General features: G+C 37.0%; 1 protein-coding gene across 2 annotated transcripts in view; it reads right to left on the reverse strand.

Moving 5' to 3' along the window:
• CTSC (cathepsin C) overlaps positions 1–26211 on the reverse strand; it is a 46700-nt gene that overhangs the window by 895 nt on the left and 19594 nt on the right. Inside the window, exons 3-6 of one of the 2 annotated variants that reach the window (XM_008066390.2) lie at positions 22163–22329; positions 19071–19226; positions 7297–7412; positions 1596–1727 (exon numbers count right to left, since the gene is read on the reverse strand). In XM_008066390.2, the coding sequence (XP_008064581.1) occupies positions 1596–1727; positions 7297–7412; positions 19071–19226; positions 22163–22329 (571 nt within the window). Of the gene's footprint in view, positions 1–1595; positions 1728–7296; positions 7413–19070; positions 19227–22162; positions 22330–26211 lie in introns of those variants that run through there. The other variant, XM_021716749.1, reaches the window with a different exon arrangement.

The raw sequence follows: 26211 nt of genomic DNA on the forward strand, positions 1-26211 counted from the left end.
GTTATTACCCCTTATCAGAAAAGGGAACAGGGGGAATTGCCCAATTTCCTATTTTTCTTCACTGCACCATTATTTCTTATACATTACCCCTGAAAGTTGTTGTTAGCTCAAACATCACTTCACGCATCCATCTATTTCCCACCTAGCTAGCTATTCTTTTACCCTCGTCTATTTAACAGTATTTATTTAGCACCTGATATTGAAGGTAGTTATGGTATAGCAGTTAAGTGGTGAGGCTCTCAAGTCAATGTAGGTTCAAGCCCAAAGCTGTCTGAAAAATTTAATTTGTCTGTTCCTCTGTTTACTTATGTGTAAAATATAAATGGTAATAGAATCTTCTTCACAGGGTTAAGTTAGTTACTTTACATAAACACAACTAAAACATTAGCTATTTGGCTGGGTGCGGTGGCTCAAGTTGGGAGGCCAAGGTTAGGGGATTGCCTAAGCTTGGGGGTTCAAGACCAGCCTGAGCAACATGGTGAGACCTCCTCTCTACAATAAATCAAAAAATGAGCTGGGCGTGGTGGCACATGCCTGTGGTTCCAGTTACTTGAAAGGCTAAGGCAGAAGGATCTCCTGAGCCCAGCAGGTTGAGGCTGCAGTGGCCATGCCAAGGCACTCCAGCCTGGGCGACAGAGTGAGACTCTGACTCAAAAAAAAGAAAAAATAACTATTATTGCCCCTGCCAAATGGCTAGACCTCATGCCTCAGCTCTTGCTCAAGCACATCTTCCCTGACAAACTCCTGGGGAAGATTCCCCCACCTCCCTCCTACAGTCCTGGCCCTGTGATACACTTCCACAATCATATACTTTTTCTTCACTATTCTCGCCATTATAATTATTTAATTGCTATTTCTCTCCCTTAACTGTAAGTTTCATGAGGATAAAGATTGTCTTGCTACACTACAGCCCCTAGGGACCAGCAGTTACAATGTATGTGTTTAATAAAGATTTCAGAAAGAATGAAAGGTTCACTGGCAAATAATCATGCACCAGCAGTTCCACTGGTGAGCTGGGAAACTTTCCATTGGCAATTCTGGGCTTGACAGCAGAATTTGTTAAAATGGTAATGTTTCTGCCCTAACCAATCGCAGCTGGGTTTTCTACATATAATACATGTGGCCTGTCCTGAAAGTCTAAGTACAGAATTTAAAAATTCTCCTAGAGAGAAATCAGTGTTAGTATGGTTTTAATGGAAGTTGAGTTTTGGAGGGAGACCATGATTTCAGTTGAAACTTCAATGTTTAAAAGCTGTATGACAGTCAAAATATCATAAAATTTCTCTGTGCCTGTTCCTTACCTATGAATAGAGATTATACATTTATTTCTTTTCAGGGTTTTGAGCACTGTCATGTAATATATGCAAGAAGACAGAGCTCATTCAATATGTAGTAACTATTGACATTTTGCTGAATGGTACGGTGAATTCCATGAGAAGCCATCCATTGATAAGTGAAAGTGCCAGACTTGCATCAAAGTTTTATGACTGCAGACACTCTACTCACTCTACTATGCCATCCTATGTCTTTGTCAACAATGGTCAACTACACACAGGTAAATAGCTCATAAAATATGACTAAAATACACTACTTACCTTGAGCGTACTGGCTGCAAGACACAACCTCCTGAGGACTCAAGATTGGGGTCTGAGAATTGTTGGTTAGTATACGAATTCTTGCTTCTAGCATACCCATAGAAGCAAATGAGTAGCAACTGCCACAAGATGCTGGAGATGAAAAAGAAAGATACACAATTCAAAAGACATCTGAAATCTCACAAAGAATTATACAAAAACCTGAGTGGATCAGACACATTAATATATTTATAAGGAATGGTGCTTTTGTTCATAAGGATCTGCATGGTATGCAACATTCAACCAACAAACATTGCTGAGCTTACAGGCAAACATGAGGATTTCATCTTTTTCCATCAAAAGGCAAACACTATTATATGGAACTTTCTTTGAGAATATTGTAGAAGCTGAAAAAGAAACTCCATAACTTCTGAGAAGTATTTGACAGTATTCTTGATAATGAAGAAAATATTTATGCCTACAATATTCTGAGTCATCAAGTTGAGAGGGATGCCCATGAGTTGAACTTTTACATATCTCTAATGCTATGAGATGAGTATTGATGTTGAATTCCCAACTTTCAAGGAGGTGATGGTATTAGGAGGTAAAGCCTTTGAGATTAGTACTCTGATAACGAAGGCCCCAGAGAGATCTCTCATCCCTCCCACCATGTGAGATCACAGAGAAGAGGAAGCAGTCTATGAATGAGAAGGGGAGTCCTCGCCAGACACCAATTCTGTGGGCATCTTGATCTTATACTTACTACCCTTAAGAACCATGACAAATAAATTTCTATAGTTTATAAGACATCCAAGTATATGAAATTTTGATAGAGCAACTAAAACAGACTAAGACAAACAGCCATTTTCCAAAGCACAATGGGTAGAATTAACCCTAAGAACGGCTCAAGTGTGGGTGTGTTGTAGAGTTTTTGATTTAACCTGAGTAGAGGAGACAAAATATAAAAAGGCCCAAGAAAGGCAAAAGTGTGATTATAATAATGACTATGGTATTTAAGGTAGGCAAGGAAGTGAATACATGGTCAGAGGAAGAAGAAAATTAGTTGAACGGGAGATGACAACAGAAAACTATTTTATTTAATACCCAGATGCTTTAGCAAGGACAAAATAAATTTATTTAAGAAGCATCTTCTACAAGTACAGCTGCTGTTCCAAGAAAATAAAAAATGTTGTATTATGCAGTAATTTATACGAACAACATTATTTTTCTGTATGTTTTTTCAAAATGTATAGGTAAAAGAAATAAATGCGCATAGAAAAAATGGTACCTATGCAACAAAACTGGAACTTTTACTCTTTACAATTCCAGAAAGAAATGAGCATAATTTTAATACCTCTATTATTATATAGCCTCTTTCACTTCTGCCACTAATATAATTTCTCCATAGAGATATGCTCATCCAAGATAGTGGTATTAAATCCAGTTCTACACAATTGGCAATGTTTTTCAATTTACTATACTAATATATTAGTTTTACCAAATTATTTGAATGGTGAACACTCCCTTATGAATGTAAAATAAGGTTCATGAATAGTCAATTATACAATTCAAAAAACTCATTCTACTTAAAGAAAAGTCTCTTTAGTAAATCTGAATTTAGGAATTTAATAACTGCCTTCTCCGGAGCCCAGCAGGTCAAGGCTGCGGTGGCCGGGAGCGGCCACTGCACTCCAGTCTGGGCGAGACTCTGACTCAAAAAAAAAAGAAAATTTTCAAAAGAACATAATGCATTCAAGATATTACCAGGGATACCGCTTTCCCTTCTCCAGGTAACTGCTGATTTACATTCCTCCTGAGGCGAAGGAAAGCCAAACATATTTTTTTGCTCAGCCTCCAACATTCTAAAAATCTGAAGTACATATATTGTTTTTGCCAATTTAAATTGTGAATTTCCTGGAATATTCACAGTATATGTTTTCTTTATCTTTATGCCTAACACAATAAAGGAACTCAATGCACGTCTATAGAATGAATGAGTCAAGGAATGAACAAGTGGATACATAGTGAATGCAGAGGAAACAGTCACCGTTTCCTTGCTCTTAAGCTATAGGGGAGGCAGAAGCCTAGATCCTAATGTGAACCTCCCCTAAACAGTTCAACAGTACATAGAGGTCCTGGACCTAGAGTCCACCATTAAAGCCCTATTTTCTCTTAACTACTGCTACCATTTCTAATGTTTCCTAAAATCCTCCACCTGAAAAATCTCAGATTGACCACATCATATACTTCCTTTGGTGCTGAGTGGTCACTTAAATTATGAAGATTAGAAAAGAAGCATTTGAAAGAGTAGAATTCATCCAGTGCACAACTCATTGACTTGATAATGTATAACTGAGGCTCAGAAGGAGGCAATGACCTATCCAAGGTCACACAATTAATAGATGACAGAAGCAAGTGCCTTAGTGTCTACAAATGCAGGATTAGCATCCTTTTCAGTTCATAGTTCTGGGTCTACTCTAAAGAATTTCCAGGGTTTCCTTTCCTGTCATGTAGTCACTAGATAAAATAAAATTAACGTATACCCTTTGTTTTCAAAAGCATCTAAATAATACTATCCTTAAAATCCATCCTTCAAATGATAGAATGTCAAAGAACTGGGTAAGTGATTAAACAGTCAAAGCTATTTATCTCCTTTCATGAGACACCAAGGTCTTACAAGAAACAACACCTTCCCAAGAGAGTCTGGAAAAAGTCCCTTTGGGGTCACCCAGCTTTTTTGGCCCATAGCAACCATGGAAATGATCTTTCTCAGTACTAATCACTAAACCCTCACTATCTGACCATAAATCACTGTGAAAAGGACACATCACAAGTACATCCAAGGGCTCAGAATGTTCTCTATTTACAGAACAATCACAGGAATGAAAGAAAGACAATCTTCAGCAAGCCCTTGACTTCCAGAATAATGTGTCAGCTACCAGGGTAATTTATACCTCAATTCAAAAGGCAAGGCCAGTGTAGATTCTAAAAGAATTATTATACCTTAAGAAAACTATAATGCAACAAAGAATAAGAAATGGAGCTGACCCTAGCTGGAGCTCTGAAGTAATCAAATTTCCACAATCTTGAAGAGATAACATGATTTTTCTCATGGTATGATGATCAACTGCAACTTCCAGCAGTGAAGACCACCTGACCTAGGAGTTAGGAGTCAGAATTCTTTTTCCCTTCCTCTCTTGCCTTGCCCCTTATTAGCTGTGTGACCTTGGGCAAGTCACTTGACCTTTTGGCATCTTTAAATAATTTTGAACATAAAATGGATCAGGCAGAGCAGACAGTTTAAGGTCCTTTCTATTCTGTTCTACTAACTTAAGTAGCATTTTTAATCAAGAATTAAACAGACTAGATTTTAACCATTTTAGGAAAACATTCTGCATTTCCTAGTTAATGTGACTCATGAGAGATACTCCTCCTCTTTCTTGAAGATACAATAATAAGTGTAAAAAGCACAGCTGGAGAAAACAGAGTCCACCTCACCCAATTTCCAAGTTTCTCTTCCCTCCCACACCAAAGTAAATCTAGCTATAAGGCTGTTTTCAAAGCTGTTTTCAACTGTAAAGGCAAAACCTTCATTTGTCCTTCCCATATTTATTTGTCTTTAATCTCAGTTTGCTCTCTGAATAGAGAAATGTTATGAATTCCCTCAACTGTAGCTAACTCTGAATTCTGGGTTTCATAGAACACTGGTATTGGTAAAATTAGTGAAAAATTTCAAGTAGCCCAATTGGCAGGAATAAATAGTTTTTGTTTTTTTGTTTTTGTTTTTTTCCAACCTGCAGTGTAGAAAACCAAAAGGAAGACAAAAGAGGAAACTCTATGTACTTTATCTTCTCAAGTACCTGACAAAATAATATAGATGAGGGCTCAGCTCAAAAGCAATTAATACATTAACGTCTTTTGTTTTGAAATTGCCATTTGTGTATACAAATCATATTTATAAACGTCAAATAATAGGAAATATTGGAGATATTAATATCTTTTACCAACCTATAAGAAAACCAGTGTCAAAGAATTTGGCTTTAGAGAGTCTAATTTCCTTTCCCTGAATTACTGATTCATATCATCCCTTGTCAGTCACAACTTTTGAGAAAGGTGTGAAACTACAATTTTCTATCTCGTCCCATGCTACCATTGAATTTTAAAACACTTTATCAAAGCAGTTATCTATTGTAGTTCAATATTTTGTATGTCTTGCCAAATCAGAAATCATTGGGACAAGGAACTTATCTTTATATCTTCTGCCATTAAAAAAAATTCCTAACACTTATTAGATATTTTACAAAAAGAAGCAACAATATAATATGAGGAGGTCACATTACAGAATGCTAACTATGTGCCAGGGCCTCAATGATCAAGTCAACATGTGACATGCATTATTTAATTAATTCTCTCAAATAAGCACAGGTCTATATGATGGCAGGATAATACTTAACCTTCTCTCAACATCAACCCTTTAATTTCACTTTTCATTCACCTCTCAATTACCTTCAAATCTCTCTCATTTCCAATTCCACCCTTCCAAAATAGCTTATCCAGGAAACTGAGAAGGTAGGGAACAATTTCAGGATCTACACTTTATCCAGACCTGAAGAGTCCCAGAATAACAGGTAGAAAGGCAAAGTGATGAGACCACTGATGTCAGAGGAAGGACAGGAAGCTTGCTGACTGGGTGTAATAGTCACTGGAGGTGCTGTACATTCAGGACATAGTAAGAATCCAATGAGAGAGCCTGAAGGCAAGTGACGACGCTGAGACATGGGATAGGCTGAGTACTGCTACATTTTTAGAAAAGAGGAAGAACAATTTATCTTCAGGTATTGTAATTTATAATCCTCCCAGGAGACACTAATCAGAAGGTTTCCAAACAACAAATAAGACATCTATTTTACAGTTGCCAATCATTCATGGGTACTATTATCTCTAAAATGAGCTCAGAAATAATAAACCTGAGTATTATATCAATGGGTCTCAAGGTTATTGTTGCCTATTATTTAAGATAAGTTAATTTGCTATCAAGTGCAGTTCAAGAAAGTGTAATTAAATCAACTAATACCATATGAAATTTCTGAAAATAACTGGCAATGCAATGATAGTGATACTTTTGATGAGCTCGGGCTCTGCCCCCAAGTTACCACTCAGGAAACTGGGTTAATAAATACCATCACATGTGATGTTCTAATGTAAAGTGAATTGAAAGGTCCTTAGGCAGCTCAAAAGATCTACCAGAAAAACAAATATTTAAGAATCTATTTTCTGGACATATGTAGCAATTAAAGACCAAATGATGGAGGGAATGGGAGGATGAGTAGCAAAGAAAGACTAGCAAACCACTGCAGAAGGAAGACTAATTTTAATGGAATACAATTCTTTGTTTCTACATGAGTCATTCATATTAGAAGGGCAAATATGTGTGTCTTATCACCATGATTATTACTAACTACTTGGGACACATACTGAGAAGAATACTAAAGAATGTTGAGCTCAGTGGAAAGATGATCTGTTACAAAAGTCTGTGATGGATATGAAAGGAAATAATTGGAATTCATAGACTACATATTTTCTATTATTTCCTAAAGGGGATCATGTTCTTTCTATCTATGTATCCCCCAAATCCATCCCAGATCTGACTCATAGCAAGTGTTCAATACACAGTTCAGAAAAAATTAATGAAAAATCAGGGTTTTTTTTTGTTTGTTTTTACCTTGGTTTCGAACAGGGCTAACAAAATTGATACCATGAACATTTCTCCAGTCCCAAGATGTTGGCAAGTGCAAAACCTTTTGTTGTAATTCAGCAGTCAGAGGTGCAGGTTTGGGTCTAGAAAAGAAATATATGCATTTGACGTCAATATATAATCTTCCCTTTAAGGATGATTTCCTAACCTCTAATTCCATGATTTCAACTATCAGTCTAGGCAGAACCTAGATTGAGACACAGAGAGTACTTGTCCTGCGAGTGTTTCAATGTGTTAATTATACAACTAAGTTGTGTAAATGGCTTTCATTAACTGTTCTTTTTCAGGATCTAGTCATTTTTCCTTGTAACATGACACTGGTTCTGTATACCATTGTGATGTTATTTTTAGTATAACTGAATAGCTGCATTCTTACTCACTTTTGACAGATTTTGACCAAGAAAGGAGATACGAAAAGTTGAAAAGGTATACAAAGGGTTAACAGAAAATAGAGAAATTGCTGACAGTTGACTCAGGAAATAGCAACTCTGGTACTGAGGTGATTGTAAAAGAAGTGAAATTGAAAAAAAAAAAAGAGGAGGAGGGGAGTAGAAGGAAAGAGAGTGGAGGGAGGGGAGGAAAGGAAAGAAAGGTCTTAAGCATAAAGTAGGAGGTTGACTAGCTCCATGAATGAAAGATAAAACTGTTTCATCATGATAGAGCTATACCTTACATGATACACCTGGAGAGTAAGACACATAAAGTAGTCTGGGCCCTTGAATAAATAGAAATCTTTTAGAAATGAGAAAATGGTACCACAGATTTCTCTGGTTTTAGATTTATTTTTTATTTATTTTATTTCATTTTATTTTATTTATGTCTTTTATTTATTGAGTCAGAGTCTCACTTTGTAGCCCAGGCTTGAGTGCAGTGGCACGTTGCTCACGGCCACCACAACCACAACCTGCTGGGCAGGTGACTCTTCCACCTTAGCCTTCCATAGCAGCTGGAACTACAGGTACGTGCCACTATGCCCAGCTAATTTGTATTTATTTATTTATTGTAGAGGTGAGATCTCGCAAAGTTGTCCAGGCTGAGCTGGAACCTGTGAACTCAGGCAATCCTCTCACCTCGGCCTCCCAAAGTGCTAAGATTATAAGGGTGAGTCACTGTGCTTGGCTTATTTTTAATTTTTTTTTTTTGAGTTGAAGTCTCACTCCGTCAGCCAGGCTGGAGTGCAGTGGCATGCTCACAGCCATTCCAGCATCAATCCGCTGGGCTTAGATGATCCTTCCACCTCAGTCTTCCAAGTAGTTGGAACTATAGGCATGCACTACCACGCCTGTAATTGTTTGATTTATTGTAGAGAAGAGGTCTCACCATGCTGCCTAGGCTGGTCTTGAATGTGCAGGCTCAGGCAATCCTCTTGCCTTGGCCCCCCAAAGTGCTGAGAATACAGGCTTGAGCCATCACATCCGAGCCTGTTTTGGGATTTAAAACACCCCCCCCAACCACGCACAAAGCACTGTAGTTCTAGACACACCAGACTTTGGGTTTTTCTCCAAGCCTGCCAAATGCCCTCGGTGTTCCACATCTCTGTGCTACTGCTCCTTAATCTAAAATGCCTGTTGTTCACTACCTAGAACTCCTTTAGAGCATTTCCCTAACCTCTAATTTTTATAACTGCTCATAGAGCAGCCTTCTTCACCAGCCCTCAACAAAACTCACTTCCTATCTCTGTGTTCCTTATTGCTTAGGGACTATTGTTACACTGTGGTCACATGTAATCGTTCTGTTATTGTAAACCATTTGAATTTCTTATTCACCTTGGCATTGTCATACCATACTGTTCTAATTTTTCGGTGGTTATCAGGATGGTTTTTACTATGTTCCAATTTAGTCAATAGTAAAGATTCTTTCAGGACTACTTCATGTCCTCTGCACCTATTTCCAAGTGGTTCTGTCTCACACACTTCTCTTAGAGATAACAATACATGACAAAATGGAAGTGAGATGAAACAAACAGAAAGAAAGTCAACAATTCACTGAAGAGAAACAATCATTACTCAACAATTATATAGAATAGATAGCATAGTCTATACAGAGATGTCAATTAATTGTTCACTAAAATATTTCCTAAGCCAGAGACATTGGTAGAAGATTTTACATGATATAGAGTTAAACATGAGGTAGTCATTGACTATATAGAAGACAATGCTAAGAAATATGCAACATACAAAAATTACTATAACAAATACAAAGAAGTTGCAGTAATATAAAACACACAACTTGGATAACATCCAAAGAATAACCAAAGAACATAAAAAGCCAGGTGCCACAGATAATTTTAATATAATATGGGAAGAAAAAACAATTCTTAGACATTTTTTTCTGAATAACAAATGAGGTTATAAACAAATTTTAAGTGGAACTATTTAAATGTGAAATAGTTTTCATATTGAAAGATTACTTTGGAGAAAATATTTGAACAATGGGTTTTTTTTCTATTCTCTCATACAACAACACCAACAACCACCAACACAGAAAACTTCTTTTTTCTTTCCTTCTTTCAATAGCTTTAGGGAGTACAAACAGTTTTGTTGACATTGATGCACAGTTTAGTGGCAAAGAAATCTGGGTTTTAAGTGTACCCACTACCCCCACAACATAGAAGACTTTTATGATCACATATGTGGGAGTTACTCCATCTATACCAAGCAAGCAAGCAATTCTACAGCAAATACCAGCTGTCCTCCAATTCTATTTGCCACAATCTATCTGGAGATAGTGTCAGATCCCATAGGTTGAGGGCTTAGTCCCACAAGATGGCCCCTTACTTTCAAGGCTAATTGAAAGCCTCAGGTTGTTTATCAGGGATTCCACAACCTCCTTCTTGGGTTTGACTGATTTACTGGACTGGTTCACAGAACTCAGGGAAATACTTACTTACCTTTACTGGTTTATTATAAGGGTTTTATAAAAAATAAAAAAAAAAACACAGATGAAGAGATGCATGGGAGAAGACACAAGGAGCATCCATCCCTCCCCGGGCACACACATCCACCTACTGGAGCCTCCACTTCTTCAGCTATTATAAGCTCTCTGATCCCTACCCTCTTGGGCCTTTTATGCTTCATTGGATAGGCATGATTGACAACATTGCAGAAACATGATTGGACAAAAAGAGTATAATCTAACACTAATAGAATGAGTGGGGAAACTGAGCAAAACCTGTCCAGATTCCTCTTAGTCTCCTTGTGAGGCATTCCTTCCTCCAGGGTATGGGGAGGACCCCTTCTGAAATGAGGGTCTTAGGTTCCACAATCAGAAAAGCAGGGGAAGATTAGAGTCCTGTTGTGGACAAGTGAAAGGAGGGTGGGAGAAGGAGGGACAGAGAGGGAAATTCTACTTTCTGAGGTCTGTTTCTGAGGTCTAAAGTGCCCCAATATTATTTAAAAAAAAGACTATAACAAGGGCTACAGAAGTCATAAGCCAGAAACTGTGGACAAAAACACAAATATGTGTGATTATATATATATAAAATTTCCATATAATAGCACAAAGACCAAAAAAAATCAATATATGTTAACTATCTTATATATACCTGAGAATATACTAAGTACTATAAAGAATAAAAGAGAAATTTAAGTTTGGCAGCATAGCATAATATAATTTCAGTGCATATATCTCAGAGTCTTATCAACCTGTTTCAGATGGCTTCACCACTTAATATCTGTGTACTACTTGGCAAAGAACTTAACATTACAAAACTACTGTTACTCTTATTAAAATGGGTATAATCATACACACCTCAAACGGTTGTTATGAAAATCCAATGTAATAATGGTTAACAAGTGCTGAGAATAGTACCTGTCTCTGATAAGTCCTTGATAAATGGCAGCTATTATGATAACTACCACGCCATCATCATCCATGTCATTAAGAGGACTAAATAAGATGCTGATACATTTAAACAATTATCTGGCACAAAACAGGCAGTTAAATGTTAACTTCCTTCTTCCTACCATCACATAAGCCAGAGCATTTGCTCATCAATGCACACGCACAGATACAACAAAAATAGTGTGAGGATTGAGTTGCACAGTATGAAAATAAAGAGAGAGAAAGAGTAGTGTAGGCAATAGAGAAGTGAGGATCACAAACATTTTAAGTACGCTAAACATTAATGGCTCTTCATCTTTTGAACCCAGACTCTTTAGGAATCCAATAAAAGTTCTAGACTCAGAGAGAGGCCCACAAATTAAATTTTGTCTATAATTTTATCAGTTTCACAGAGTCCCTAGACCTCGGGTTAAGAATCTTTGGCAATTTCCATTAGGTCATTAGATTCTTACCAACAGAACTTTTATATACAAAAATGCTACTGAAATATCAGGCAGCCAGAGTATTTAAAAATTAAAAAAAGATATGGAAGGTCACTACATAATGATAAAAGCTTCACTCCCTCAACAAAAAATATTCATCCTAAACATATATGTACCCAACAAAGAAGCACCAGCTTTCCTAAAACAGCTTCCAAGAAAACTAAAAAAGATATTGGCTCTAACACTATCACAGCTGGGAACTTAAATACCCAACTAACAACCATAGACAGATCATCAAGACAAAAAATCAACAAGGAGATCCAAAACCTCAACATGACACTTGACTAAATGTACTTAATTGATAACTCCAGAACACGCCACTCAACAACCATTGAATATACATTCTACTCATCACCATATGGAACGAACTCTAAGATCGACCACATTCTCAGCCATAAATCAAGCACAAACAAATTTCATAAGATTGAAATACTGTCATGCACCTTCTCAGACCACAGTGGAAAAATAAATAAATATCAAGACCAACAAAGTTCCCCCAAAACCCATAAAGACATGGACACTAAACAGCATGATGCTGAACAACTCCTGGGTCAACACGAAAATCAAAACAGAAATTAAAAGATTCCTGGAAACAAATGAAAATAGAGAAATATCTTATAAAAATCTCTGGAATGCCATGAAGCAGTACTAAAAGGGGAGTTAAATCTCTATGAACACACATGAAGAAAATGGAAAGATCACAAGTTAGCAGCCTAAAAAATTACCTAAGGAAGTTGGAAAAGCAAGACCATCAAAACTCTAATTTCAAGAGAAGAATCCAGATTACCAAAATTAAAGCCCAAATACAGGACATAGAAGACAAAAATATATTATAAAAAAAAAAATCAATGAAACAAAAAGCTGGTTCTTTGAAAGGGTAAAAAATATTGATAAACCCCTAGCTAGACTAACCAAGAAAAAGTCCAAGTAAACACAATCAGAAATACAGAAGATCAAGTTACAACTGACCCTGAAGAAATACAGAAGGTTACCAGCAATTACTATGTATTCTTGTATGGAAACAAACTTGAAAATATAAATGAAATAGAGAACTTTCTGACATCACACAATCACCTCAGGTTGAAACAAGAAGAAATCAAGAACCTAAATAGAACAACAACCCAGGAAATCAACTATGCCATAAGAAAACTGCGCACATACAAAAAAAGTCCTGTACCAGATGGCTTTCCAACAAAATTCTACAAAACATACAGGGAGGAGCTGATTCCAATCCTATTAAAAGTATTCCAGGCAATCAACAAATATGGAACTCATCCCAAATCATTTTATGAAGCTAGCATCATATTGATATCCAAACCAGGTAAAGATCCAAGAAAGAGAACTATAGGCCAATATCCTTGATGAACATTGATGTTAAAATTCTCAACCAGATACTAGCAAACTGGATCCAACAACACATCTCAAAAATCATCCACCATGACCAAGTAGGCTTCATCCCTGGGATGCAGGGCTGTTTCAATATCCATAAGACTATAAACGTAATTAAACACATCAACAAATGTAAAAACAAACACATGATTATAGCATTAGACATGGAAAAAGCTTTTGATAAAATCCAGAAACCCTTCTTGATAAAAATTCTTGAACGTCTGGCAAAGATGGAACATACCTCAAAATACTAAGAGCCATCTTTGAGAAACCCACAGCCAAATACTGCTAAACAGACAGAAACTAGAACCATTTCCCCTGGAAACTGGAACACGACAAGGATGCCCACTCTCATCCTTCCTGTTCCACATAGCTAGAGCAATCAGCAAGAAGGAAATCAGGGGTATCCAAATAGGAAAAGAGGAAGTTAAGTTATCCCTCTTTGCAGATGACGTGATTCTACACCTTGAAAACCCAAGTGAATCTGTCAAAAATCTCTTTGCACTGATAAGGAACTTTGGTAAAGTCTCAGAATATAAAATAAATGTGCAAAAAGTCAGTTGCATTCCTACACATCAATAATAAACAAACAGAAATGCAAATAAAAATCACAACTCCATTCAAAATAGTCACAAAAAATGAAATACCTTGGCATCTTCCTTACCAGAGATGTGAAAGACCTGTACAACGAAAACTACAAAATACTGCTCAAAGAAATACAAGATGAGACAAACAAATGGAAAAATATCCCATGCTCATGGATTGAAAGAATCAACATTGTTAAGAGGTTCATCCTACCCAAGGCAATCTACAGATTTAACGCATTATCTGTTAAATTATCACCAGTAATCTTCTCAGACCTTGAACTGACAATACAAGAATTCATATGGATACACAAATGACCACAAACAACCAAAACAATCTTCAGCAAAAAAAAAAAAAAAAAAGCAGTAGGTATCACACCCCAAGCTTTAAACTTTATTATAAAGCTACAGTAATCAAAACTGCCTGATACTGGTAAAAGTATAGGTATATAGACCAATGGTACAGGACAGAGACTCCGGAAGCAAAACCTCAATTTCTCAGCCAACTCATCGCCGACAAAGTCTCCACCATCAACCACTGGGGAGAAGAGAACCTATTCAGTAAATGTTGCTGAGAAAACTCACCACATGCAGAAGATTAAAGCAAGACCCCTATCTATCATCATACACAAAAGTCAACTCTAAATGGATCAAAGACCTAAATGTGAAACCTCAAACGATAAGAACCTTAGAAAATGCAGGAGACACCCTTATGGTAATTGGAATTGGCAACCAGTCCTGTTCAAAAACACAAATGCCCATGCCAGAAGAGATATGATAGACAAGTGAGACCTCATGAATCTGACAAGCTTCTGCAAAGTCAAAGAAACCACCAAGAGAGCAGAGACTATCAAGAGTCCACAGACTGGAAAAAAATATTTGTAACTGTATATCTGACAAAGGCCTAACATCTGGGATCTACAAGGAACTCAAATGTGCTGAAAAGAAAAAAAAAAAAAACAGTCCCATTACAAAGTGGGCAAAAGATATGAATAGATACTTCTCAAAAGAAGACACGATCAGCCAACAGATACATGAAAAAATGCTTAGCCTCACTAGTCAACAAAGAAATGCAAATTAAAACCACACTGAGATACCACCTAACTCCAGTCAGGATGGCCATTATCAATAACTCAAAAAACAACAGATGTTGGAGAGGACGTGGAGAAAAGGAAACACTTCTACACTTTTAGTGGAAGTGTAAATTAGTACAACCTCTATGAAAAACAGTGTGGTGATTCCTAGAAGCTCTAAAAATTGACCTTCCATATGATCCCACAACCTCCCTTTTGGGAATATATGCGGAGGAACTCATATCATTCTATGAAAAAGATACCTCCACTCACATGTTTACTGCAGCATCATTCACAATAACAAAAACATGGAAACAACCATGCTGCCCATCAAAAGACGACTGGATAAAAAAATGTGGTACATATACACAATGTAATATTATGCAGCCATAAAGAAGGACAAAATTATTAATTTTGCAGCAACTTGATTATACTTAGAGTCTATAATAGCGAGTGATCTATCACACAAACTAAGAACTGAGTGCCACATGTTCTCACTCATAAGCAAACCTTGAACAATTAGCATAATACTATAAGAAATGGATTGGCAGTAGTGGGAAACTGCCAGGGGAGGGGGGAGCACACCTCATCAACAAGGGTACCTGCATAATGAACATTTGTATACTTAACCCTGAATTGTACCCCATGTCTTTAAAATAAAAAATTAAACATATATATATATATGTTTCAGTATTGTCTACTTCATTCTTCCATCTCCTATCTCAAGCCTTCTATGGAGCTTCAGTTGTAAAAATAGTCCTCTAAAAAGCCAGCCAATTTCACTGATTGGAGGTAGGAGACAGTAAAACCCTCGTGGGGCCATTCATACTAGTCCTTATTTAGAGAACAAGTGATTATGCCACCTTTGCACGGTCAGGATACCGCGGCCGTTTAATAAATATATCACTGGGCAGGCAGTGCCTCTAATATTAGTTATGCTAGAGGTGATGTTTTTGGTAAACAGGCGGGGTTTAAAGTTTTGCCGAGTTCCTTCTACCTCTTTTAATCTTTCCTTTGATGGGTCGCATACCTGTGTTGGGTTAACAATGGGTGTAATAAGTTGTATATTTGTAATTGCTTATATTGGGTTGTTAACTATCAGTGGATTATCCGGTCTGATATAAGCTTATGCGAGGAGAATAATTTCTTGTTACTTATATTAGCAGTATTGCTTCTATTATTTATAGATTGGTCCAATGTAGTTATAGGAGTTGTGTTTAGTTTTTGAGATTAAAGTACTTTTAGTAGGTTGAGCTTGGACGCTTTCTTAATGGGTGGCTGCTTTTAGGCCAACTATGGAAAAGATTTTAATTACTCTCTAAGTAAGGTTGTTTCCTATTTCTAAAGAGCTGTCCCTCTTTAGAGTAACATTTAAATTTACATGGGGATTATCTACTCTGTAGGTAAATTTAAAGTTGAACTTATATTCTATCTTGGACAACCAGCTATCACCAAACTCGGTAGGCTTTTCACCGCTACTTGTAAATCTTCTCACTATTTTGCGACATAGATGAGTATGCTCTTATGGCTGTTCACAAGTAGCTCGTTTGGGTTCGGGGTTTTTGGCTACAGTTCTCTTTGTAAAATTGTTCTAGCTAATTCATTATGCAAAAGGTAAAAGTGAGTGTCTTTGCTTTTTTGTACTTAAAAATAAGGTATCTTTCATCTTTCCCTTGCGGTACTTTGTCTATAGCGCCTATATAAATTTCTATCTCCTATACTTTTAAGGTTGAAGGTAAATGTTTTGGTTTACAAGATTTAGTATAATTTAGTTGGTTCATATTGGGCTAGGATTAGGTTCAAAGTGGTAATTTGTGAAATCTTCCGGGTGTAAGCCGGGTGCTTTGTGATTTAAGCTACACTTTGTCTACTCCAAGCACACTTTCCAGTATGCTTACCTTGTTACGACTTATCTCATCTCATGCGCTGTAATTTGTTTTATGTAGATTGTTGTGGGAGTTGCATTTGAGGAGGGTGACGGGCGATGTGTGCGTGCTTCATGGCCTTTATTTCAACCAAGCTCTCTATTCTTGATTTACTACTAAATCCTCCTTTAATTCTTATTTTCATAAGAATATTCGTAATACTCTAAAGTAGAGAATGTAGCCCATTGCTTTCCACCTCATAGGTTACACCTTGACCTAACGTTTTTATGCTTATACTTGTGCTTACTTTAAAGCCTTTTTAGGGTTTGCTGAAGATGGCGGTATATAGACTGAATTAGCAAGAGGTGGTAAGGTTGATCGGGGTTTATCGGTTCAGTCTTCCAGGCAGGAACCACAGGCTCCCTCAGCTCCAAAGAGCACACATTCCTCTAGATGATCTTTGCTGTTGATCTCATCTGCCTATCTCATAAAGACACATTAAGACTCCACTTCAGTGAATCCAAGAAGGGGAAACAACACTCCCTTTCCCAATCTTGATTAATAAGAGCATCTCGTTGGACTAAAAATTCCCTAAAATACACTTTGGGAAATACTGCGGGAGATTCTTTTGAGAAAGAGGCAGAATTAGGGGAGAATGCTATCAGTTGCCTAGGAAAAAACTCCGCATGGTCTCACAACTAAAAAATAATTATTACTCCACAGATGAAAGAGTTAGTAATACATTTTAGTTAGCTGAGTAATTAATCAATTAGTGGCCTGTTCAAATAATAAGCATTTGAAACATGGACTCCATAGGTATTGGGAAAATTAACCACTGAATTCTCTTAGAATGGGAGACTATTTCGATGTATCAAGGGAAAATAACCTACCTACATAATAATCAATGTCTGCTAGCTCCCTATTGCTTTCCTTTAGTCACATGATCCTAAAGCAAAGTATGGCATCACAGGAATATTCCTGGTCATTTAACAAATGTTTAAGGAACTACATATGGTTTGCTAGATCCAGCTATAGTTTTGGAGAAATGCATTTTTAAAAGTTCTACCCAGCCGGGTTCGGTGGCTCAGCCTGTAATCCCGCACCTTGGGAGGCTGAGGTGAGTGGATTGCCTGAGCCTGCGGGTTTGAGACCTGCCTGGGCAACTTGGCAAGACCTCATCTCTACAATAAATCAAAAATCAGCCGGGCGTGGTAGCATGCGCCTGTAGTTCCAGCTACTTGGAAGGTTGAGGTGGAAGGATCGCCGGAGCCCAGCAGGTTGAGGCTGCGGTGGCCAGGAGCAGCTACTGCACTCCAGTCTGGGTGACAGAGTGAGACTCCAACTCAAAAAAAAAAAAAAAAGTTCTACCCAAATTCCTGATTAGAAATCAGTTTACAAACTTTCCAAAAGTAGGAAATATGAAGTCTGACAATTAGGTTTGCGAATCATTTTAGAAAAAGTGCTATATAGCTCATTGCTACTCACCCGATCTGACTCCCCACTGACTTTTTTCTTTACAGGAAGATAAAGGTAATATTGAAAGCAAGATACTTTATGACATTCAAGTATCAAGAGTAATATGATGAAAGCTCTGAAATTCCAAAATTGCTTTGGCAGGTGTACTAGGCACTGGTGTCAGTACATAGCTTCCCAAGGGGAGTACTTTGAAGGTGACCATAGTGATATTCAGCAATAAGGTATGTAGCACTTTCTCTAGGATGAGTTTGAGAACTTAATAGTTGGATCTCATATACCATGGGGAATATAAGGTAAAGATGGATATGTAAGGTAAAGATACCCTGGCTGAGGGCAGTAGGACTGCATTGATAAATAATACTATTTTTTGTTTTTTTGGCTGGATCTTAAAACAGAGATAGCTTGAAGATTTTTATAGGTGACAACTCTGACAGTCACTGTAGCCAAGTTAAGGGGCATTTGAGGCAAAGAGAGCAGTGTGAATGAAGGCAAAATGAAGTTTTTGCTACCTGTATGTCATATTGTTTGAAAGCAAATCAAGATAGTAAACACAGTTATGGTCATATTACACATTATTGTATACCATGCTAAATTTATTCATTAGCTATAGTGGGCAATAACATAGTCATCACTGGCATAGAAATATAAAACTGGCAGCTTTTCATAAAGCAGCTAAGAATGGGGAGGGGAAAGGCCAAAGAGTCAAAACCAAGGAGACAGGACCAAAGAGACAGGAAGGTGAATCTACAGTGTGAGAAAGGTATGACCAAGTCCTATGCCAGAGGGAAGAAAATGGAAACAGGGTCATGAAAACAATAGACACTGAGAAAGAAAGTCCCATAAACAGGACTTCAAGAGCAATGGGATATGTGTAAATAGGAGAGAGAGAAGGCTGACAAAAAAAGACCACAAAAATCTTAAAATGAGATGACCAGTAAATGGTGGACAACCCAAGTAGGCCTGGTTAGGAGAGAAGATGGCATTCAACACAAATATTTCTATTAGTGATAAAGAGATATGCTTTATTACCTGGGGATTCTCTGACGGTGACCACCACTTCTCCTAATCATATCATTCCAGGTAAGTGTCTCATATTCCATGTATGCAGTTGCAGTCCAAGACTTCTGAATGGCATTGATAGCTTTCACAAAGCTATGGTTATACTTGTAGAGCCTATCAGAATATCTGGCAACAAAAGATATAGTCTTTAATGATATAAACAGATTCTATTAAAACAAGCACCCTTACCCTCTGTGTCTAAGTGAAAAGTGGTATAGTCTTTCAGGAAGTCAACTGACAATATGCTTTGATAGCCTGGAATGCTTTCTCCGAAAATAAAGGTTCAAGTTAATTAAGATGTAAGAATATTCAATGAAACTCTGATATTAGTATAGATCGCAAACAACCTAAATAAATGTTCTAAGATAAACGATTGATTAAATAATGATACCTCATTTACTATATAATTTATTTAGAAAAATGTCTAGAAGATGTAGTGACATGAAAGTGGTCACACTATATTAAATGTAAAAGAAGGAAATTAATTACGTTCATCCAGAATTATAGTCAATTAAACAATTTTGGCGAAAAGACTTTTATAAATGTGTTTTTAAAACACCACCATGATTACCTGTGTGGTGGCATGAAATCACTACCTTTCTCTCATTTCTCTCATCCTCTAGTTTCCACAACACACTTTGATAACTTTTATATTAAAAAAAAACAGCAAAAATTGTATACAATGTATATATAGCATACAAGCATTATAACCACATGATGCCAAAATATTATTCCACATGATGTTTGATTTCTATACTTGTCTCTAAAAATTTGATTCTTAAAACAACATTAGCAGTAGCATCTGGGAGCTTGTTAAAAGTGCAGACTTCAAGTACCCAACCCAGACCAACTGAATAAGAATCTGCATTTTTTTTACCAAGATTATCAGGTGATCCACAATAACATTAAAACTTGAGAAGCATTAGTTTACCTCAAGCCAGACACTTGGATACAGATGTAAATAAAGCTAATACGCAAAGAGCATGTTTACACAGCACAAAATGGAGAGTTAATTATTCACTTAATTCAAACAATGTATCACACCTAGGTGCCAGATGCTAGGAATTATAGAGCGCACCATATCATTCATATTAAACAGGATTCTGTAGTTTGAGTGTGACTCACTATCCAAGACTACTGCAAACATTCAATTATGCAAAACAAGATACACCTAACCCAAGCAACTTAGGTACACTGTGAACTCTTTCTCTTATAATTCACGTATATATGGAGAGAATAGTTTGATATGGTCAAAGAACCTGTGAGCACAGAAAATACTGACACACATGGGAGGTTTTAGTTTTTATTGAAGTTCTTTCCCACTTGCTGCAAAGTGTGAAAAACCAGAGGTACTTTTACGAAACAGATTACAAAACTGCCTGTGTCATATTTCTGACTACAATAACACAACAAAAACAAGTTATAGTTGTTTCATTGTTTCTTTAGATACTGGAGTAAATTCTAAATGTGAATATTTTTTAAATTGCTTTCCCTTGGTGAGAGTCAATATTCCACTGAATTAAGTATTTGAGAAGCAGTAGTTCACTCTAATTCCCTCGTTTTATCATAACATCTACAGAGACTCAAGTGCTGATGTGTGCATTACAATAATGACAAGATGTCATCCTAGGTCTTAAACACTATTATTTTCGGTGTTTAAGATCCTAGGAGATTAAAAATAATGATACTTACTATGTGATAACAGATCATTAAAATCTGTAAGAGACCTCAAGAATAATTTAGTCCCAAGCACCCATTTTACAGGTGAGGCAATGTAGGTACTGAGCACTCAGGTTATGTAGCTTCTTCCCTAAATGAGACAGTGTTTGAAATATCAAATAGAGTGCAATAATACATAATATATCCTATAAGGTAGCATGAAAAGTGCACACCGTAGTAGAAAATGTGCATATCAAGAACCAAGCAAACAAAGCTATTTAAAACCTAAACTCAACATGAAGGGCCTGAAGGAGTCTATGGCTTATTTAGAACTTTTGCAGACAATACACTTGCTTTAAGATCAGATGATTTGTCAATGTCCACTTTTAGTGGCTTTCATAACAAAATAAGACGGAAAACGGACTATTTGCTCATCACTTCCTTCCGAACCTAAAAAAGTCTTGCTTGCAATCTCCTCTGTGTGGTTCACTGCTATAGTAGACTTAAGCTAACAAAAACCATTAACCACATTGCAGGCTGAATTGTATACTTCCAAAATTCATATGTTGAAGTTCTAACCCTCTGTGCCTCAGGATGTGACTGACTGTACTTGCAGATAGGGCTTTAAAGACATATTTACGATCAAATGAGGTCTTATGGGTTGCCCCTGATCCAGTACGACTCGTGTCCTTATAAAAGGAGATTAGGACACAGTCAGAAAGGACTGTGTGAGGACACGGCAAGAAAGCAGTCATCTGCAGGCCAAGCAGAGTAACCTTGGGAAAAGCCACACCCGACCGCCTTTATCTTGGACTTCTAGCCTCCAAAACAGTGAGAAAACAATGCTGTTATTTAAGCCACTCGGTCTGTAGTGCTTTGTTCTGACAGCCCTAGCAAACTAATACACTGCATAACTACTGATAACTTTGAATTCAGTTACTTATTGTTTTGTTTTGTTTTTTTGAAAGCAGTATTTATTGAGAGGACAGAAAAGCTCCCAAAGGGGAGGGGACCTGAGGAAATTGCTCCTACTTACTGTTTTTAAAAGTTGTTCAATTAGTATCACCACAGCTGTTGCAATATAAATGAATGTATCTACAAGTATTATGCAATAAGTTATTACATAACAACCAATAAAATGATTTGTTCATTAAAAATGTGCAATTCTGTGGTCCTAATTTTTTTTAAGCCATCATTGGTCCATTACTTTTGAAACACTTAAAAAAAAAATGCTCTCAATTACAATGGTCCACATATTTTTCTAGTCAAGTTGTATAAAATATGGCTTATGTTTCTAAGCTAAATAAACTTTATATAATCAAAATAAAATTCCAATAATTAATATACACACATATTCATATATACTATAAAACCAAATGTTTGTCTCACTTGTGAAAACTCACTTTTCCTGGGAATTCTTGTGGTGTCCCACGTTGACATACTCATTCTCAAAAGCAGTTCCCACCTTCTTTCCAGTGAAACAAGCCCAGTTCCGGCCCAGCACATCATGTACCCACCCGGTCATTGTCTCATTGCAATAACTGGTTACCTTGCTGCCCTCTTCTTTATACTGCAAACAAATAAGGGAAGGAAAGGTCAAGTGAAATCTGTGTTCAACTCTCAGGTCCATTTCCCTGGCTCTCATTCACAGCTAGAATGCTCCTTTGCACCCTTGCCAACCAAAACAAGAACTTCACTCTCAGAGGTTACATTCTGAGAACTGCTCTTAAAAAGGAAGGGAAACCCACTTTTCTAGGATTAGCATTGCTGGCCACCTGGCAAAATGTACATAACAGAACACTCCTAGGAATAAAGGGCAAGGGAAAAAACCAGAGCATCTGTCACACGTGAGGCATTTTAGAAGAGTTACTTCATTTAATCCTCACAATAAACCTACAAGGAGACAGACAACAATAACCCCATTTTACCAAGGACGAAGTAGAGGCTCAGCTTGGAGAGGACAGGGAGCAAGCAAACACGGCTGGTTAAGTTGAAGAAAAAGAATTCTTCTCGGCCTATCAGATTATACTTTTCAACTAAGAAGATCCATATCAAGAAACTACAAGAAGAAACAGTGAAAACTGTCCACAGAACTAAACAAAATCCTTTTTTTCTGTCATCCTCCCAATTTATTTGCATATTCTGGTCATGAGGAGGCTAAAGTAGCCTGATTATTAAATACATTCTCTCCACTTTATTTCACTAACTTGGCCCTTTGTCTTACTTCAATGTTGACACTGAAAAATACTATAAACTGATAGACCCAGGATCTGAACTAAGATGTTTTGTTTCCAAACCCTGATCATTCCCATGTTATGACATCTCAGGGCAGCAGTGAGAGAAGGTGTGTTATGTGAAAAGGTTAATAAATGCATTTTTATTATACTGATCTATATAAAGAAGGAGGGACGCCTAATCCAGATTGAGAGCAGGCTGAAAGGAAAGATGCTGTGCTGAGTTCCTGGAAGGAGAGATGGGGCACAGACAATTTCAGTCTCTGACTTAATTTAATGGCATAGATATCTGAAGAACCTTGGGCAACATTTTTCTAGACCTTAGTTCTATCATCTGTAAAATGAGAAAATTAGAAAAAATACCCACAAAGGTATAAACATTCTTGGATGTCATGACCCAATGCAAGGGTTGGTGAACATTTCCTACAATGACCAGACAGCAAGTGTGTTAAGCTTTGTTGGTCACTAAGGTCTGCTACAACTATTCAGCTCCATCATGGTAGCAAAAAAGAAGTCAAAAGCAAGACATAAATAAGTCATCACAGTGCCAACTATGTTTCAATAAAATTTTTATTTACAAAAAAAGACAGTATGTTGGTTTTGACTCCAAGGACTTGTTTGTGGATTCCTGAGCAAATCTAACAAACATTACTTTACTTGGTGTAGAGGTTGGCAAACTTCATTCATAAGGTCCAGATAGTAAATATTTCAGGCTTGCTAGCTAGAAGGAAGGCCTCTGTCACAATTCAACCTAAAAAATGCATGGGGAATACATAAATGAAAGAGTAGCCATGTTCCAATAAAACTTTACTTACAAAAGTGGGCTTGTCATTTGCCAATCTCTTATTTGGAGGAAATGCGTAGGCTAAACCACACCTAAAGTTCAAATTACCTACTGCATCTGACTGTCTCTGATCATATTTAAAGGTAAAGTTACAAATGTGTGGCCTTAGAATCCAAACGAACCGGACTTGAGTCCTGGGATACAACCCTCACTACTCACATCCACATCTTCCCTGTATCTTTGTCAGTTCATGATATTCTGAAGCACATCTGTCTACCTATGGCTAAGAGTATCTTCACTAGCATGAGTTCAGCTAACTCACCCCTCACGACCCTGCTAAAGCCCCAACTCAGGATGAAGAACACAGATCAAAGACTTAGGACTCTATTGGGGAGCAACATGAAAGGGTGTCTTATATGAAAAGGTTAATACACTTTATTTTTATTACACTAAACTATATAAAACTTCTATTTTTGTAGATCAAAAACTGCCTAATACTAAACTATATAAAACTTCTATTTTTGTAGATCAAAAACTGCCTAATATGGTAAGTTCATATGATGCAACCTAAGCCCTTGAGATTTTTATTGTGTACTTCTCTTTGGCACTGTCTCTTGATCACATCTCTTCTCCTCTGTTGCATGCTAGTAAGACCGACCAGGTAGCACTAGGCCAATATGCCCTCCTACCTCTACTGTTTTATTTTACTTTTTTATTTGTATAAATTTAGGGAGTGGTATTTGTATATATTTAGGTATTTGTATACATTTTTTATTTGTATAAATTTAGGGAGTGGACGTGGTAGCACGCGCCTGTAATTCCGGCTACTTGGAAGGCTGAGGCAGAAGGATTGCCGGACCCCAGTGGGTTGAGGCTGCGGTGGCCGGGAGCGGCCACTGCACTCCAGTCTGGGCGATGGAGTGAAACTCCAACTCAATAAATAAATAAATAAATAAATAAATAAATAAATTTAGGGAGTACAAGTGCAGTTTTGGTACATGGATAAATTGCATAGTGGTAAAGTCTGGGCTTTTAGAGTAATCATCACCCAAATAGTGTACATTGCACCCATTAGTTAATTTCTTATCCCTCTTCTCCCTCCCACTCTTACATGTCTCCAATGTCTATTATTCCACACTCTGTGTCCATGTGCACATGTTATTTAGCTCCTACTTGTGAGAACATGAGCTATTTGACTTTGTTTCTGAGTTAATTCAGGTAAGATAATGGCCTCCAGTTCTACCCATGTTGCTGCAAAAAACATGATTTCATTCTATTTTGTGACTAAATCATATTCCAATGTATGTGTATGTATGAATGCACATGTGTGCATTTACATATATATATACTTATATCTGTGTAAATATATATATATATAAATACCTACATATACATACATATATAAAACATTTTCTTTATCCAGTCATCTGTTGATGAACAGTTAAGCTGATTCCATTACTTTGCTATTGTAGAGTACTGCTAAAAACATATTAGTACATGTATCTTTTGATATAGTGTCTTACTTTCCTTTGGGTACATGCCCGTCCTGAGATTGCTAAATTGAATAGTAGTTCTATTTTTAGTTCTTTGAAAAATCTCCATACTGTTTTTCATAGAGGTTGTACAAATTCACATTCCTGCCAACAGTATAGAACTGTTCCCTTTGCTCCACATTCTCACCATACTTTTTGACTTTTTAATAATAGTCATTCTGACTGGCATAAGATATTTCACTGTAGTTTTGATTTGTTTTCCCGATTAGTGATGTTGAGCATTTTTTTCATATGGCTGCTGGCCATGTGGATATCTTACTTTGAAAAATGTCTGTTCATGCCCTTTGCCCACTTTGTAGTGGGGTTGTTTTTATTTTGTTGAGCTGTTTGGGTTCCTTGTAGAGTCTGGATATTAAAATCCTGGCAGATGCATACTTTGCAAATATTTTCTCCCATTCTGCAGGTTGTCTGTTCTCTCTATTGATTATTTCTTTTACTGTGCAGAAGCTTTTTAGTCTAATTAACTCCCATTTGTCTATTTAATTTTTTTTTACATTTTTTAAGGTCTTCATTGTGAAGTCTTTGCCTATGCCAGTGTCCAGGAAAAAATTTTATAGGCTTTCTTCTAGAATTTTTATAGTTTCAGACCATACATTTAAGTCTGCAATCCAAATTGAGTTAATTTTTTTTGGATGGTAAGAGATAGGGGTCCAGTTTCATCATTCTGCATACGGCTAGCCAATTTTCCCAGTACCATTTATTGCATAGGATAGGATGTCCTTTCCTCAGTGTGTGTTTCTGTCAACTTTGTCAAAAATCAATTGGCTGTAGGTATGTAGGTTTTTTTTGTTGTTTTTTTGAGTTGGAGTCTCACTCTGTCTCCCAGACTGGAGTGCAGTGGCCGCTCCCGGCCACTGCAGACTCGACCTGCTGGGCTCCGG

This window comes from Carlito syrichta, unplaced genomic scaffold, assembly GCF_000164805.1.
Source record: "Carlito syrichta isolate Samal-C Ts95f unplaced genomic scaffold, Tarsius_syrichta-2.0.1 Scaffold308910, whole genome shotgun sequence".
NCBI lineage: Eukaryota > Metazoa > Chordata > Mammalia > Primates > Tarsiidae > Carlito > Carlito syrichta.